Raw genomic sequence first — 17,579 nt, 5'->3', positions numbered from 1 at the left:
TCACTGTGGTTCTGGTCTGCGTTAGAGAACGCCGCGTTGTCGAAACGAATATAATCTCGGGCGTACTGCTAAGGCGTCTCTCCCGCGTTGTCGACATTAATCCGAAACGCACCGCTTTGGCGTCACTCATAGACCACCCCCCGGTTGCCTATACGCCTGCCATGCCCCCCTCCACCCGAGGACATGGCAGCCGTATTATTTTCTTGCCTGGCAGCAATGTTTTGTGTCATTTTGTGTTTACACTTCCGAAGTGCCATTATTACTTTGCTCTTAACGTTGTCTTAATTATTTGCCACTCTCAGGTTCTGGCTCCCCTGCCGACGGTATCGGCCGCCCTGACGTACGGCCGGCCCCGGGTCTTTTGGACCATGGTATTGCTCGTCATCAGTGTGAGCAACTACTTCATCAAAAAAAAAGCTCAGCCGCTATGCTGTGGACAAAATAGATCAGATGGAGACGGACAGGGTTGAAGTTGAGCCCCAGCTCCGGCAGACGGCGGAAAATATTCAGTACAGCACACTGCCGGCAGACCTGGTCCTCTTGGCGTTGCCCTGGGTGACCGCGGAGGCTTACCTTGGCCCGCACGCTCTCATTGTCCGCGCTCATGTCACCTTCACCCACATGGCCAGCGAGAGCACTACTGGTGTACTTGAGGTTCACCCCGTCACCTTCAGGGTATGTTTTTCCACGATAAACTTGTGAGCGATGTTTGTGATGAATTAGAGCATATTTTTTCAAGGACGCCATGTGGGAAAGCGATTGGCCGTTGTACACACATGACGCATCTTAGAGTGACGGATGTTATCTTTTATTTTCTAGTTTGTAATTATGTACTTGCAGCTGGGTTTTCCAGAGAGGACGAGGCGTGTACAACAGTCACTCAATATACTGGCAAATTTCCCTCCTCAGGCGGCTGAAACACTGCCATTCTTAGCTGATGTTTGCATTACAGTATTTCGGCCACTCAGATATTGCTGTGACGGCGGTGTAACATCACCGTAATAAGAGCCCGTCCATACGTCGCAGTTCGCGAAAAAGCGAGCTGCATACCTCGGCGGGAAGAAATGGCGTAAGACCTATTGTGGATCACAGCGCCATGCCGAATTTTATGTCCATGTGTTGTGAGGGGCGGCGAAGAAGGTATCTAACACTTCACGCCGCCCTGTGCTCAAAGGGCGCCGCATGTACTCGCAAGTATTAAATTGCTGCTGCGGCTATAGCTTTCTGTCGGCTTTACACTGGAATCACATCATCTATTTCCTCCTTTTTTTGTCCACAAAACCCAGCTGAAAATATGAAGTTTATAAATATCCAATGACCATTTCAAATTCATACGTGCGGACCACTATAATATTAAATATAGAAAATTTTGCTTTACTTCTCTGCTGCACTGGTGACAAAAATAATCCACTTCAGTTTAGTGTCATCATGTTCAGTCCCATCGGAAAATGATTTAACACGATTGATTAGCGGCCGGAGCGGCAAAATCGCGACACGCGGCGCTGTTGTTCCAGAGCGCGCTGAAGGCGACAGTGCCAAGCACATTCATTTTCCAAAGCAGCTAGGGGTGGCCGGCAGAAAGCGATTCATCTTAAAACCCACCTGTAAAATATATCTTATGCATTATTTTACGGAAGAATCATGCGCTACCGTGGGTGAGCACATGAACCCGTTTTTTGTTTTTGTTAGCGCTGGCGTTGCGAGCAGCGGTGTCTTTTATCGCAGTTTTCTCTTACACCAACAATTTGATGGGCGATGCACTGTCAAAATCAATGTTCGGCAGTGCCTACGTCAGGGGGCAGCAACCCGTATCGCCAATAAGGCGTGCGCATAATAAATAAATAGGCCCACGTTTTCAAATATCTCGGAAAACCGAAAAACTATATATCACCCCGTACATGGCTCCCAATGCGAAAACACCCGTGTACTTTGATTTAGTTGCACGTTAAAGAACCCCAGGTGGTCCAAATTTCCGGAGTCCCCCACTACGGCGTGCCTCATAATCAGCACTGGTTTTGGCACGTAAAAACCTTATAATTTAATTTATAATTTAATTTTCCCAATGAAACATAGTGTCTCTCTCCCCGCGTATGCATGTGCTACATGTTTGAGCTTTTTCTACACGCTGCACATGGAAGTCGTCATCGGCAGATCTCATCAGAGTGCAGCTCTTATTCGCCCTTTCCTTCGGCGGGCGTCGGCGTTGTCCCTCGTAACCGAGTGAACGAGCACTTCGAAAGATGAGAGAGAGAGAGAGAGAGAGAGAGAGAGAGAGAAAGAATAAACTTTAATAAAAAGAGTACGCGAGCGTAGGTAGCTCCCCCGCTCTGCAGTGGGTGGTCCCCTCAGTCCAGGAGTCCAGCGGCCTTAGCTGCCTTTCTCGCTCGGTTGACCAGGTTGAGCTGGTCCGTCGAGTCGGAGCTGGACAGCGCTGCCTCCCATTGCCGTGTGGTGAAGTGTTATGGGTGTTAGCTGTGGTGTGTTTGCGCAAGCACATACCATGTGGTAAAGTGTTGCACATTGATCACAGTGTGGACATTTATAGGAATACAGCGCAGGTTGTATGGCGTGGTGAAGACTCAAATGTGGATATGTGTTTGTTTGGAGTTTTCGCCATATTACGGCCTCCTCTCGCGTCAGAGAATTATGAGGTGGGGGTAGTGTTCTTCATGAAAGGCGATAGTGTTGTAGGATGTTAGTGTAGGTTAATGGTATGGACTCTGGTTGGAACTGCTCGGCGCGGTCATCTCGCGGCTCCCGGTGTGCATGCGCTCGGGCGTAGGCGTGTGCCTGCTGATTGCCGCGTAAGGACTCATGCCCCGGAGTCCACACGATTTGTATGTATGGTGCGAAAGATGAAAGTGAACGCGGAGTACAGCGAGAGATGAAAGACAGCGATAGCGACGAGAGCGCTAGCAGGGAAGCGGAGGAGGGTGCAGTGGTACCATGAGGAGGAAAGCGGAGGAGGAGGCTATGGCGAAAGCGTGAGAACACAAGTGCCGCGCAAGAAGGCTACGAGATAGCGCCAGAGTAGCGCGCGTCGTCTGTATGAGCGGTTCATGAGCAGAGGTCTGTCGGCGGCAGCTGCTGTGAATTACGCCCACGCGACACCCACGCGGTGCCTCTCGTGATACCCCGATTAGCGAACCTCGCTCCGTTTGCAACGTGTCACACAAGACCGATTGTCCGCGCTACCCAATATATCGCGAAATAGAAACGCGTATAGAGCTGCGTTCAAATTTTGCATTAGGAAGTATCGTAATCGTCATTTAATTTTCAAACTTGGATTGTTCTGACACCCTGCACCTGGCTCTGAAAGTAGTGGCTTGCGCTTCGAATTATCATTCAATTTTCTTCCTCTCATTATTTGCTGTTCCGTATACTTCGATGTCCTGCCTTATCTCTGAGACGCCTGTTCAATATGTCATTATTACATCTCTAATTTTGCATTAAGCAATTATTTGCTATGCCGCTCTCTCCTGTTGTTAGCGTAATATTTAACGGTTAAAATTACGCCTAGTTCCATTTTCCCCCATTGTAGGTCGACCTTTCTTTTATACAGTTATACCAAATTATCCTTGCCATCCATACATTCTCTTACGTTTTTGCTAACACTCGAAATGTGCTCAACCTCCCGCCTCCCCTCCCCCCGTCTCCTAAATAGCCAACCACGCAACCCTTGGCTGGTTGACAGTAGCAGTTGAAGGGGCTGGCAGGAAGCACAACACTTCACATTGCCAATAAGCAGGATCTTGGAGGCGGTATACGCTCGGTTTGCTTTCTGAGCACGTGCGAACCATTTTCTTGGACTCCTCTTTGCGAAATTTCGCTATACCGGAATCAGGCTGAGTTTTGGGAAGACGTATTTCACAATGACTTCACAGGTGCAGACATGCTCTCCTTCAGAAATGCCGAACTTGTCAGCATATCAGTGAAGCTGGCACACTCCCTGTGACAGGTGAACGACGACACTAAGTAGAGATATGAACTAGAGAACGATAACTTGTGATATCACTGGCACGTTTGACTGTTGGAGCATGTTCAGCTCTCTCAGTCGCTTGGTCAGCAATAATTGTAGGTAACAATGCTATTGGAGATATCTGAACGTTAAGCAAGTAAAGTCAAACCACAAAACAAGCGTTTTGGTATAACGCAAAATGCATTTGATAGTCTTTGCGCGCGGTGCAAAGTTAACGTTGTCGTATGCTGCTGTACCCGGTGCAAGCTTGTCTAGCGGAACCAAGTGGAGCGCTAACTTGATCAAAATAAGACCACTCTACCTTGGATAAGTAGAGGCTACTTCCTCCAAGAGCACCTCCTGGTTGTGCGAAGAGAGAAAAAAAAAGTTGTTGCGAATCCATTCTGAAGTGAATCCATCCAAAGTGACAATGACTCAGCGAAAAGTGATTAACACTGAAATACCACTGGAATGGGTTCGAAATGGGCACCAAAGGACGATGATAGAAGTCGGTCATGAGGATGACTCAGCAAAAATGACGATGACTCGGCAAAAATGATAAAACACTCGAAAACCACTGGATTATGTTCGGACGTGAGCACTAAGAGAAGGAAAGACTTGTCTTCAATTAGCATGACTCAGCAAAATGACAAGGACTGAGCGAAAAAAGATTAACACTCAAAACCAATGGAATGGGTTGGGATGTGGTACTATGTGAAGGAACAGGCTAAAGGTTTATGGTCGAAGTCATAGTCATGAGCATGACTAGGGCTTTCGCCTTAAGGTCCTTTAGGCGCAGCATAAAGGGCTTCCTGACTGTTTTTTACTTTATATTCTATGGACCCAATTTTCTGATTGCCAGGATAATTCCCAGAAATTCTGCGAGAAATATTGTGGTGTAATCGGAGAGGCGGAGAGCCAAATATTTGAAAAGATGCCCAATCCGGCCTTCCCTAGATTTTGTTGCTTCCGTGGAAATAACCAAGAGAGACGGAAATTGACTAATCTGATCACGAAGGAGACCTTCAAGTATGCGCGATGGAAGAAGTGTTGCGTGTTTTGGAAAAAAAATATATGAAAAATCAGTTTCAACTTGTAAGGAATTTGTTTTTAGAGAAAAAAGACATAGCAGTGGGTACGTGCCAGTTTGTCCCAAGGATCTAAATCCACATTGGGTACGAGCCATAATAGAGGTTCATCATCATCATCATTTACGTAATGGCAGCTCGTGTCGCTTACGTGGCAGGCGGTCAAGTAGCGGTGGCCACCTACTTTCAGGTGGCGGTGGAAGACAGATTGTACCACCTTACACCTCTTCTCACACCTTGCACGGAAGAGGTGCGTAATGCATGTTTGCGTATCTGCTCGGGAAAGGTATCTCAAGACTGCAATTCCCGGCTTTTACCTGCACGTAGCAATGGCTCAGTGGACACGACACTCGACTCATGAGCACCCTGCACGAAACTAAATTCCCGGCGCCGGCGGCCGCATGCGTTCACTGTGGTTTTGGTGTGTGTTGAAGAACCCCGCGTTGTGCGCCGCAATCCCCAGTGCACCGCAATGGCGCCACTCATAGATCCGAACCCCCCCCCCCCCCCCCCCCCCCCCAGCTGCCAATATGCCTGCCATGCCCCGCTCCCCCCGAGGACATGGCAGCCGTATTGTGTTCTTGCCCAGAAGCAATGTTTTGTGTCATTTGGTGTTCACACTTCCGAAGTGCCGTTATTACTTTGCTCTTAACGTTGTCCTAATTATTTGCCACTCTCAGGTGCTGGCGCCCCTGCCGACAGTGTCTGCAGCCCTGACGTACGGCCGTACCCGGGTCTTCTGGACCAGTCTCTTGGTAGTGTTGGCCGAGAGTCACCACCTTATTCAGCGAAGGATAAGCAAACATGTCTTGGATATATTCGACCAGATGGAAGTGGTTGACGAGGAATTGTGGGACAAGGCACGCAGTGTTAAATACGGCACCGTCTTGCCCGACGTCCTGCTCATCATCTTGCCCTACATCTCGGCAGAGGATCATCTCCATTTACACGCCATCATTGTGGCAGGTCACGTCATAATGACCCATCTGGCAGTAGAAAGAACCACAACGGTTCTCCAACACGTTCATCCCATCAATTCCATGGTATGTATTTCCATGGTAAACTTGTGACCGATGTTTGTGATCAATTAGAGCATATTTTTTCAAGGACGCCATGTGGGGAAAGCGATTGGCCGTTGTACACACATGACGCATCTTAAAGAGTGACTGATGTGATCTTTTATTCTCTAGTTGGTAATTATGTACTTGCAGCTGGGTTTTCCAGAGAGCAGGAGGCGTGCACAACAGTCACTCAATGTACTCGCAAATCGGCCTCCTCAGGCGGCTGAAACACTGCCATTCTTAGCTGGTACTTGCATTACAGTAGTTAGGCCACTCAGATATTGCTGTGATGGCGGTGTAACATCACCGTAACAAGAGCCCGTCCATACGTCGCAGTTCGCGAAAAAGCGAGCTGCATACCTCGGCGGAAAAAATGACGTAAGACCTATTGTGGATCACAGCTGAGGAGGATACCATGAGGAGGAAAGCGGAGGAGGAGGCTATGGCGAAAGCGTGAGAACACAAGTGCCGCGCAAGACGGGCTTGCGGCGACGATAGCTACGAGATGGCGCTAGAGTAGCGCGCGTCGTCTGTATGAGCGCTGCATGAACGGAGGTCTGTCTGCGGCGGCTGCTGTGGATAGCGCCCACGCGTCACCCACGCGGTGCCTCTCGTGATATCCCGATTAGCGAACCTCGTTCCGTCTGCAACATGCCGCACGAGCCAGATTGTCCGCGCCAGCCAATATATCGCGAAATGGAGACACTTATGGAGCTGCGCTCAAATTTGGTATTAGGAAATATCGTAATCGTCGGTGAATTTTCAAACTTCGATTGTTCCGACACCCTGCACCTTGCTCTGAAAGTAGTGGCTTGCGCTTCGAATTATCATTAAATTATTCCTTTCTTTCTTTGCTGTTCCGTATACTATCATATCTAGCCTTATCTCTCACACGCCTGTCGAATATGTCATTAATGCATCTCGTAATTTTCTATTGAACAATTAACACGACAGTGGCGCTGTCGTGTTAGCGTAATATTTATTGGTTATAATTAGGCCTAGTTCCATTTTCCACCATTGTGTGTCGACTTTCTTTTATACAGCTATACCAAAATATCCTAGCCATTCATGCATTCTTATACGTGTGTGCTAACACTCGAAAAGTGCTAACCTTCCCGCCTCCCCCTCCCCCGTCTCCTAAATAGCCAACCACGCACTTCTTGGCCGATTGAATGTACTAGCTGCATGGACTGGCAGGAAGCACAACACTTCACATCGCCAATAAGGAGGCTTTCGGAGGCGGTAGGCTCGGTCTGCTTTCTGGGCACCTGTGAACCATTTTACTCGACTCCTTTTTGCGGAATTTTTTGCAGGAATTTTGGGAAACATCTCGTCGTCGTGATTTCATGACGAGTGCAGGCAACCTATGCAGTTGGCGAGGGATGTGCGAGGGACGCCGGGGGATGTGAAAAGGGGATGCCACCAGATAACGATGAACCAAAAAGGCACAGCAATGTGTGGGGCAGAACGAAATGAGCAGAGCGTCTACAACTTGCGCGAAATAGGATGCACATAGGATGCACGCATGAGAGCGCGGCGCGCTGTTCACGGCAGGTAACAAGCCTTCACGGGACACGCACACAAAAGAAAGCTTCAACTGGTTCGCCGCCGATCATATCGCATCGCAAGGCGGAACGGTGCGTTAGAACCTTAGAAAGATAACGCTGGAAGTAATACGATCCGAAGGTGATCGTCTATAGCCAGTTGGCTGAGCGAGGTAAAAAGTCCTCACGAAGATGGCGGCGAGCACTTGCCGCCTCTTTTTTTGAGCTAGCCAGAGAACCAGAGATCAGCCAGACGAAAATAGTCCTGGTTGTCTCTGGCAGCCCTCGAATAGCCAGAAGCGGGAAAATCGAAGTGGCCCAGTGTGTATCACGCAAGTGCTTACGTTTAATACTATAGGCGACACTAAAACCGTCTAATGGATAGCGAGAATGACACATGTATTCTGCATAGAAGTGCTCAAAGCTAAATTTCTTTCGTCAAAAGACGGCAGGGCTTCATGAAGTGACATTAGTAATTATTCGCAATGTCATTACCTTTACAACATGTTTGTTTATTAGACTCATCCATGTTTTGTCAAGGTATTTACCACAAAATTGAGGAACACTTTATTACTCCCAGGGTGCCCTTTTTCATAGCAGCCTATGGCATTTCTCAATGCACACGCCCGTCAATAATTTTTTTAGAATGAAACGCGAGATTAGCCTATCACGTAATTTGCGAGATACCATGCAAAGTCACTCACTGTAGAGCTTCTTTACACCAACGCATCTCTGACGTCACTGTTGTCTACGCCATGCTGTGCAAACAAGCCGTAGCCACTTTCAGTGCATCACAATGATTTGCTGCAGACGGACAGAAAATTTACCTTCTGAATTTTCTATTGCAGACGAAGTCACTGATTTTCATGAAGAACACACATTTGACATTCATCATCTTCATGTGCGTCCTTGGAGTGGGAAAGGAGATCATCCACGCGTATTTCATTTCTTCAGCCTGGGGCGCGCCACTCATCCAAATAGGTGAGTAAATGTTAACATTTCTGTTTCTGTAACCATTCTTTTGCAAACAGATTCTTTGAATCTCGGATTTTAGAAATATACAGAACAAATCTTGCAGTAGTGATCGATGACGGTTGTCAATGTGAGCGAGTAGCCGAGTTCTTGTAGAAAACTATTCGCTTTAATGGCCCTAGAGTGAGGACAGTCTTTTTTTTTTTTTCGCTAGACCCCAGCACCTAAACCTTCAGACGCCCCACAGCTGTGGATGGTAGCGCCACACAGCGATCAGTGAGAGAAACGCCTCGAGGAGGATGAGCAGACGACAACGCAGTATGGTCACGTTTTCGCGTGGCTATAGTTTGGGTTGTGCCAACACCAGCCGAGCATGCTCATGCGCTTTTGTTTACCCCTTTCGCGCGTGCGATGGTCAAGAACAACAGTAAGCGCATGTTATGCTTGTCCCAGTGCGCAAACAGACTTGCTCGCAACAAGCTAACGCTCATTTCCGGTGAACTCCCCAGATGGGATGGTATGGCTATAGATAAAGGCAAGCCTGTGAATCGACCGATCAGACGGAGCATGTGTAGGGTCCTTCGTTTTCGAGTTTTATATTACAGCTAAGCTGTTAGCCTCTAGTTGGTCGGGAATGTAAGCGACATCGTCCTCACGAAAAATATAAAAACAAACGTTCAGCGATTCAAGCGAAAAGTGCATGCATTGTTTGGTATCACGCATACAACATAAAGAACATCATATGTGTCAATGAAGAACAAGGCAATACAGGCCTCCAAACCACATGATTGATGGTAAGGAGCTCCTGATCACCATGCGAAGTACGTAGTGCTTTCCACATACGTTTTCCGGTAAAGACTACTGTTGAGCAAGCTGCCGCAGCGACGGCAGCTTGCGACGTGTGGAGTGACGCCATTAAGCCTTTGACATACAAAAGAACCAGCCTAGCAACTGATTTCATTGTTGTTCCAGCACCGCTACGGTAGACAACGGATAGTTAGGACTCCCGAGGAGCAGTGTGTATACGAGAGCGACAAAGGGAAAAGAAACGGCAATACGCCCAGTGGCGACGTTCTGCTGAAATTACCATTACTGCCATCACTAATATTATTCTAAATTACCATTACTACCGTTACTCTAAAGCAATAAAACATTGTATTATAACTCTGTCAGCAATTGTAGCGCTGGTTTTGAACAGCTTCCCTGAATATCCACTTCCGCGTGACCGTGATGGCGACTCAATATCTGTTTTTTTTTTTTTTTTGTAATTCGGGAGGTTAAAGATTGCGAGTAATATTGAAAGAGAAAAGCCCGGGAGAAATAGCGCGGTTTCGCCGTCTGGTAGCCCAAAGTTCGAGACTTTTTGGGTAACATTTACAAACGATTAACACAAGCAATGTTCCTCTTTTCACCACAGACGCTCTACTTAAACAAGTAACACCAGTCTCATGAACATGTAATGGCAAAAAAAGCTGCTAGAAAATCCTGTTACCATTCCATCTCTACAAATCCTCGTTGGCAGGTATTATTATTTCATTTAAAAGAAACCACGTTAAGAAAAACCAACAAATAGCGACTAGTTTGCCGCATCCTTACCAAATACCAAAGGACTTTAATTGTGTGCGCGTTTGTGTGTGTGTGCACCTATGCGCACACCTTTTCATGAGTTGCATACAAGAAGCTCAAAAACTTTTTTCCTACCTGAATTTCGCTCCACCTCGAAGCAGTCTTAACTGATGAGCCCGCGAAGGCAGCGCCGCTTGTTACCGTGAACTTCTTATTCATCTCCTAATGCGCATAGAATAAATGGCAATGGCGAACACCCCTTCAACACGAAAACTGCGATTTCAAACAATAACTGTGGTGCACTTAATAACGGCCAACTCACGTGCATTAACCTGAGTGCATCAATCTCTAGTACCAAGGTTTCACCGCAAGTTGGCCCGACATAAGGTTTTTCGCGACTTTCTGCGACAATTGAGAATTATAATTCCTACCTAACTCGCGAACAGCATGCTCGACCTTCACTATCAATCGTGTTCCTTTTAAGTGCGGAACACTTTACGGACCCTGGATATCGTTCCTCGTCATGAAAGCATCATGAATTAACCCGTTATGGACGGGTTTCTTTTTTCCCGTGTTTTGTCGCAACAAATGTTATTTTCTATCATATTTGCATCTAAGTAAGTCACATAAAAGTTTTCATTGTGAACGTGCTCTTAGTTTACAAAATATGGCCAGTGATCATATGGTCACGCTGGTCCCCTGGTCTACAAAAAAAAAAAAAAAGCACAATGTGACAAATTTTATTTCAGGCGTAGATACATTGCAACAACTATAATTATCGACCTGTGGGACACTTTAGTATGGTATGGTTCGAAGCACGTTATGTACATCCCGATCTCACGTTTAGCGCACTGTGTACGAACCGTGCTGTTGCAATTGTCTCCAGCGCACCAGCGCCTTTTCCCGTTAGCTATGGTTGCAACAAAGTGGGCCACTTTGTCATATCGTGCACTACAAAAAAGCAATGTCACCAGGCTTTGATGTTATTTCCGCCTTGTGAGATAGTTTTTGGCGATGTGCCTCCGGAATTGAAGCAGCGTGATGTTAGAGCCTGTGCTGCGAATTATCGCCACTTCCCAAAGTCAAGTGAATATTGGACACCACCATTTCTTGTCACGATTTGCAATCCGGTAGGCCCCTATGTTTGCATGCACCTGGTCTGTGCCTCCCATAGAGCAGTTATATCGGGCAACAGCATCTGGACGAGGCACGTTGATCATCTTCTGTGCACAGGAATGCCTGTCTGTAGATGACACGGGCTCTACACCGTGTACGGTGCTTGCAATTGTTACAACAGAGTTGCCCATCCAGCGCACAATGATTATCCCGTTGTCGGAAAGCGCGTGCTCTTCGTACGCATGGGCTGGCGTTGGAAATAACGGGAGCCCAAAGGCCCGCTGTGCCCATATGGCAACATGTACAATTACTCGCTCGTACACCGAATAAATGAACATTAATCTATCCCAAATTATCACCGGAAGTCGCATATTGCATGAGGTATAGCCGAGACATGTGGATCATGCTATTGCTCAAATGAATACGGGGAAAAAAAGACATTTACCCTACGCGAGCGTTGAATATCGACGTGAAGAGCTGCACTTACTATTTCCTGCCTTCTTCAACACCTCCCAAATATACATAGACAATTTGTGCCGCCTGGTGTCTGTAATCTGTATTCTAAGCTCTCGAAAGGCACGTTGGGGCAACTGGGGTGCGTTTTTTTAAACATGTATAAATCGAAATGCTTCGTGCACATCTGCGCGACCATATGGTCACGCTGGTACCTAATGCGTTAACGCATTCATTAACCCAAATTAATGAAAACTCGATCGAAAACGCCAAGCTGATATCGAAACTAGTCATGAGACGGCGATACAGCCTCACAAGTGGAAAGATTCCGCTAGGGTGCGCTGAAAGACAGCCGTTCCCGTATGCGACTTTAGTTACCTTAGATATATAAAGCTTATGAAAGTATTGAACGTAAAATTTTTAAATAATTCGGTTAGAGAGCCACGGCTTTCCAGGTTATGTTGTAGCATGGGTAAATGAATTTTTAAATTACAGGGAATTCTATTGTTTTCAGAGTCGTTTTTCCTCTATTAAACACAAGCAAACAAGAGGTGTGCCTCAGGGATCGGTGCTTTCTCCAGTATCATTTAATATTTCACTGAACACAATCCTCGTTCGTCCAGGTGTCAGTACCTATGTTTATGCTGAAGACATTGCCTTTTTTGCTATGGCTAGTCACATGTACTTACTCCGTTTACGAAATTTCACAGTCGTTTCTCAGGGAACTGGAAGGCTGGCTGGATAGCTTGCACTTAAACCTGAATGTTAATATGTGTACGATCCTTCTTTATCCCGTTAGCGACCCAGTACACATATCGCTTAACTATCACCTAGAAGATATATCCGAGTAGAGTCACTCAAGTACCTTGGTGTTATTAAACGGAACTTTTAACTGGCGGCCGCATATTGAATATATCGACACGTGTAAATGTTTATCTTTTACCGGTGACCGCTTTTCACCGGCTAACAAATTTTAAACGTTATCGTTAGGCACAGGACGCGCCTGCATGTATCGGATGTTTCTCGAACGATATCTTCTCTCTGGGGTTTTACATGCCAAAACCAGTTCTGATTATGAGGCATGCCGTAGTGGAGGGCTACGGATTAATTGTGTCCACCTGGGCTTCTTTAACGTGCACTACAACGCAAGCACACGGGCTTTTTTGCGTTTCGCCTCCATCGAAATGCGGCCGCCGCGGCCGGGATTCGATCCCGCGATCTCGTGCTCAGCAGCGCAACGCCTAAGCTGACTGAGCCACATCGGCGATATCGATGCTTCTATCCGTTGTCTGTTGTCACCGTCGCTTATGTAATCTGATTGTATGAGCGACGAGAATTGTCTATTACATTATGGAAGACACGCGGGGGAACTAGGGATTACTCTGAGACCTGGAACTTTGGAACGTTGTCCCGGACCATCGCGCTAGCCTCAGGCTACGAAACCAGCCCCCGGAGTACAGACCTCTTCCCGAAAAGACCAGGAAGTTCACGGCCACGACCGCAGCAACAATGACAGCACCAGTGCCGCCTACAACGTTCGTGTCACAGCACCGCCGGGATCCACCGAAGTTCCGCGGATCAACATTTGAGGATCCGGAAAGCTGGCTGGGGACGAATGAAAGGGTCGCCGTATTGAACAACTGGAACAGCGACGACAAGCGGCGCCATGTCTTCTCATTGGAAGATGCCGCCAGGACGAAGTTCGAGAATCGGGAGTCGACCTTGACAACATGGGACATGTTCCGCCACGGCTTCCTGCAGACCTTTACAAGCGTCCGCACGGAAAGTGCCGAAGTTCTCCACGGAGGAGATGGCTCGCCGGTTCAAGCACGCCGACCCCAACGTGCCAGAAGAGAATAAAGTTCGCTTCTTGATGAGGGGTGTCAAGCAAGAGCTCTTCGGCGGAATGATACGCAACCCACCCAAGACTGCTGCTGAATTTGTTTCCGAGGCCACAACCATTGAAAAGACGCGCGACATGCGGACAAGGCAATATAATCGCCTAACACTGGCCGTGAACAACATTGACGTTCAAGCATTTGGCAGCGGCGACCTGGGCGAGACCATCAGAGCGATCGTTCGCGAGGCACGGAAGAAGCTCTTTCACAGGTCGCAGCCTCAAGTAGCATCTATCGCTGACATCGCACAAAGAAGAAATTCAGCGCTCACTGGGAGTTCCCGATGTGCAGCCGATTGCAACCCCAGCCGGAAGCAATGCCATATGCCGCCGTCGCCCGCAGTCAAGGTCCCCCTCCGCGCCCGCACGAGGGCCCCGTAACGATGCAGTTTCGTCCTCCCCCGCCGCGGCCGCCAGCGCGCCCGCCCGTCGCCCAGCGCAGCTACCAGAGAAAGACGGAAATTTGGCGCGCCCGCCGACCACCGCCCGCGCTATCACTGCGGGGAAGCCGGCCATGTCTACCGCCGATGCCCATACCGCGAGATGGGCTTAGGAGGGATTCGCCGTCAACGCGCAACGCGCCACACTGGCCAAGCCCGAGGCCGGTCCGTGAGCCCCTATCCGGGAAACTAAAAGCAGCAACCGATGGAGGTGCGGTTGCTGTACGACGCAATACCGATTCCGCCGACGAAGACGATGATTCGCGCATCATCACAACGCGGTATCGGCACACCTCCTGGCAAAAGCCTTGACAACAATTCGCCTCCGAACGAAGACCTGCCGACGCGACGTAGCAGCAGCGGAGCAAGCCGACGCAGCCGTGATTCGGCGCCACGACTTAACCGCAACGCTAGACGACGGTCTCTACTGACCCAATTTGTTTATATAGACGTGCTAATCGGTGGTCATAACGTCACCGCTCTCGTCGACACTGAAGCCAACTATTTCATCTTCAGTGGCCAGTTCGCCGCCAAGTTGAAGAAGGTGAAGACGGCCTGGCAAGGACCCGATATCCTGACAGCGGGAGGCCACCTAATAACGCCGGCTGGAATCTGCACAGGTGTTGGTATATTTTCCCCTAGTCTCGATTGGAGATTTTCTCTTCGGCTGCCGGATTTTATACCCATCTTTTTAGCCGAATTCATGGCGGTGGTGCTGGCTCTACGCAAATTAGACACATCTATTAGGTCTGTCGTGATATTCACTGATTAATTATCATTGTGCTCATCCCTCACTGCTTCTTGTGACTCTCGCGTATTGAGGACGCTTCATTCATTGGCACCTGGTTATTTGAGAAGTTTGCGTTGAATTTGGGTGCCTGGCCATAAAGGACTTTTATAAATGAAATAGCAGATTCTCTAGCCAAGGCATCGATAACCGGACCAATTTTTTTCGTATTGTCCTTTGACTGCTCATGTCACTGCTGCTAGATTTCACAGGAGTGTCATTATGCAGGCCGTGTCAGGCTCTGCTCTAATTCTTTGGATTATAGACATCTTCTTGGCACAGAGATTTTTGCCAAACCCGGAAAATTGAAGTGGCCATCACGAGGCTGCGCCCTGCCGTATCCCTACGTTAAACACTTACTTACACAGGTCTTGTCTGATCCCCTCACCATTATGCTCACTCTGTGGCGAAGCGGAGACAATAGACCATTTTCTCTCCTTCTCTTAATTGGTCCTTTTCTATTCGCCTTCCAGATTACACACCTATTTTCATAGCAGAATTATTGACCATTGTCCTAGCGCTACGTAAACTTCCTGCGAATCAATCAACAGCTGTCGTAGTTAGATTCTCTATCGGTATTTGTGTCGCTTTCCACGGAAACGAATGCAGCTCTCCTTAGCTTGTTTCACTAAAAGTTTACAAAAAATTAACTTGCTGTGGGTTCCTGGCCACCGCGGTTTATATCTAAACGAAATGGCAGATTTATTAGCAAGAACGTCTCTAAGTGGGCCTTTGATCCCTGTTTTACCGGACACTTCTTAGGTCACTGCATCGAGATACAGAAAATTTTGTTTGCAAAATGATTTAAGCAACTTACCGCTGAAACCATCTCCAGACTTTCAGCATCTCGGTTTTTGCTGGAATAAACAGTGGTGCTCTTCTCGGCAGTTGGAAGTTACTTACACCAGACTACGCTGTCGCATCCCGCAATTGAATTTTTATTTACATAGAGCTGGTCTCACGATGTCCCCTTATGTCACAACTGTAAGGAAATTGAATCAATAGAACGTTACTTTTTATCATGCAGACGATATTCACACCACAGAAAGTTATTACTGGAAGCTCCATTTTACAAAATTGGATTAGGTGGTGATAGCTTGGGGGACGTGATGGTGGTTCAGTAAACCACGTCCGGGTCACCAAGCTATAGTGGTCGCGATATACGACGCCTATAGAACGCCGCCTGTCTAAGAGCGGCGGGACGCACGTCCGCACACAAGGAACGCAGAGGTGCAATCTGTGTTTATTTCGCGCGTCTTGCGCAACGCTGTGTTGGCGCTGCAATCGGGAGCGCGCTTAGGGCGCGCCCCTACAATACCAGTATTATCATTTGGGGCCTCAGCACTAGGCTATAGTCAGAGACGTGTGTTGCGCAGTATTTAATTTTTTAACTGAAACAAAACGATTACCCTGCTAATTATTGTATTTGTATTCTACACATCAGATGCATTCATATCACCTAAATTGATTTCTCCAAATTGTTTTGTTAATATTACCTCCCCCTGGTTGTAACAGCTTTTCACTTTCACCTTTATCAGTTAGTCTGTCTGCTCGCTCGCGTGCTAATCTAGTTAGCGCGACATCTGTCTTTTTTTTTGTCTTTTACTTGGCGCTTCTTGTTTTCTTGTTTTAAAATATGAATTTTCTTTAGCATTCCTACTGCTGCCCTATTCTTGGCCTATCCCCCTTAGTGGGTGCGAGCCATAACAGAGGTACATCATCATCATCATAATCATCATCAACCACAAGATACGCACCATAGACAATTGAAGATGATAGAAATTATTGTTTATGTAGCAACGTGTTACGTTGCGATGACTTCCTATGTGCAGGTCACTATAGAAGCAATTTCAGGAGACGTAACACCTGTGCTGACAGAGTACAAGGATGGCGTGAGTAATATATGTTTGCGAATCTGCTCGGGAAACGTATCTCTAGACTGCAATGCCCGGCTTTGCTCTGCACGTAGCAATGGCGCAGTGGACACGGCACTCCGCTCATGAGCATCCTGCAGGAAACTAAATTCCTGGCGCCGGCGGCCGCACTGATTTACTGTGGTTTTGGTGTGCGTTGAAGAACCTCGCGTTGTCGAAATTAATCCCAAGCGCACCGCAATGACGCCAATCATAGAACCGCCCCCCCCCCCCCCCCCCCCCGGCTGCCAATATGTCTGCCATGCCCCTCTCCCCCCGAGGACATGGCAGCCGTATTGTGTTCTTGCCCAGCAGCAATGTTTTGTCATTTTGTGTTTACACTTCCGAAGTGCCATTATGACTTTGCTCCTAATTAACGTTGTCTTAATTATTTGCCACTCTCAGGTTCTGGCCCCAATGCCGACCGTGTCGGCCGCCTTGACGTACGGCCGGCCCCGGGTCTTTTGGACCATTTTGCTGATAGTGTTGGCCGCAAGCAACCATCTTATTCAACGGAAGATAAGCCCGCATGCGCTAGACATAATCGACCACATGGAGGTGGTTGACCAGGAATTGCGGGACAGGGCACGCGGTGTGAAATACAGCACCGTCGTGCCCGACGTGCTGCTCATCATTCTGCCGTATGTCTCCGCAGAGAAGCATCTTCATTTGCACGCCATCATAGTGGGAGGTCACGTCATCATGACCCATATGGCGATAGAAAGAACCACCACGGTTCTCCAAAAAGTTCATCCCATCAGCTTCATGGTATGTATTTCCATGC

General features: G+C 47.8%; 1 protein-coding gene across 1 annotated transcript in view; it reads left to right on the top strand.

The window, feature by feature from the left end:
• Positions 1-359: 359 nt before the first annotated feature.
• Positions 360-17,579, top strand: part of LOC125945530 (uncharacterized) — a 32,887-nt gene continuing 15,667 nt past the window's right edge. Inside the window, exons 1-4 of the mRNA XM_049667360.1 lie at positions 360-675; positions 5,727-6,089; positions 8,500-8,632; positions 17,201-17,563. Of these exons, the coding sequence (XP_049523317.1) occupies positions 17,213-17,563 (351 nt within the window). The 5' untranslated portion in view covers positions 360-675; positions 5,727-6,089; positions 8,500-8,632; positions 17,201-17,212. The remainder of the gene's footprint in view (positions 676-5,726; positions 6,090-8,499; positions 8,633-17,200; positions 17,564-17,579) is intronic.

This window comes from Dermacentor silvarum, chromosome 5 (genome assembly GCF_013339745.2).
Source record: "Dermacentor silvarum isolate Dsil-2018 chromosome 5, BIME_Dsil_1.4, whole genome shotgun sequence".
Lineage (NCBI taxonomy): Eukaryota > Metazoa > Arthropoda > Arachnida > Ixodida > Ixodidae > Dermacentor > Dermacentor silvarum.
The sequence above is the reverse complement of the archived record's forward strand: the minus strand, read 5'-3'. Positions and strand labels throughout refer to the sequence as shown.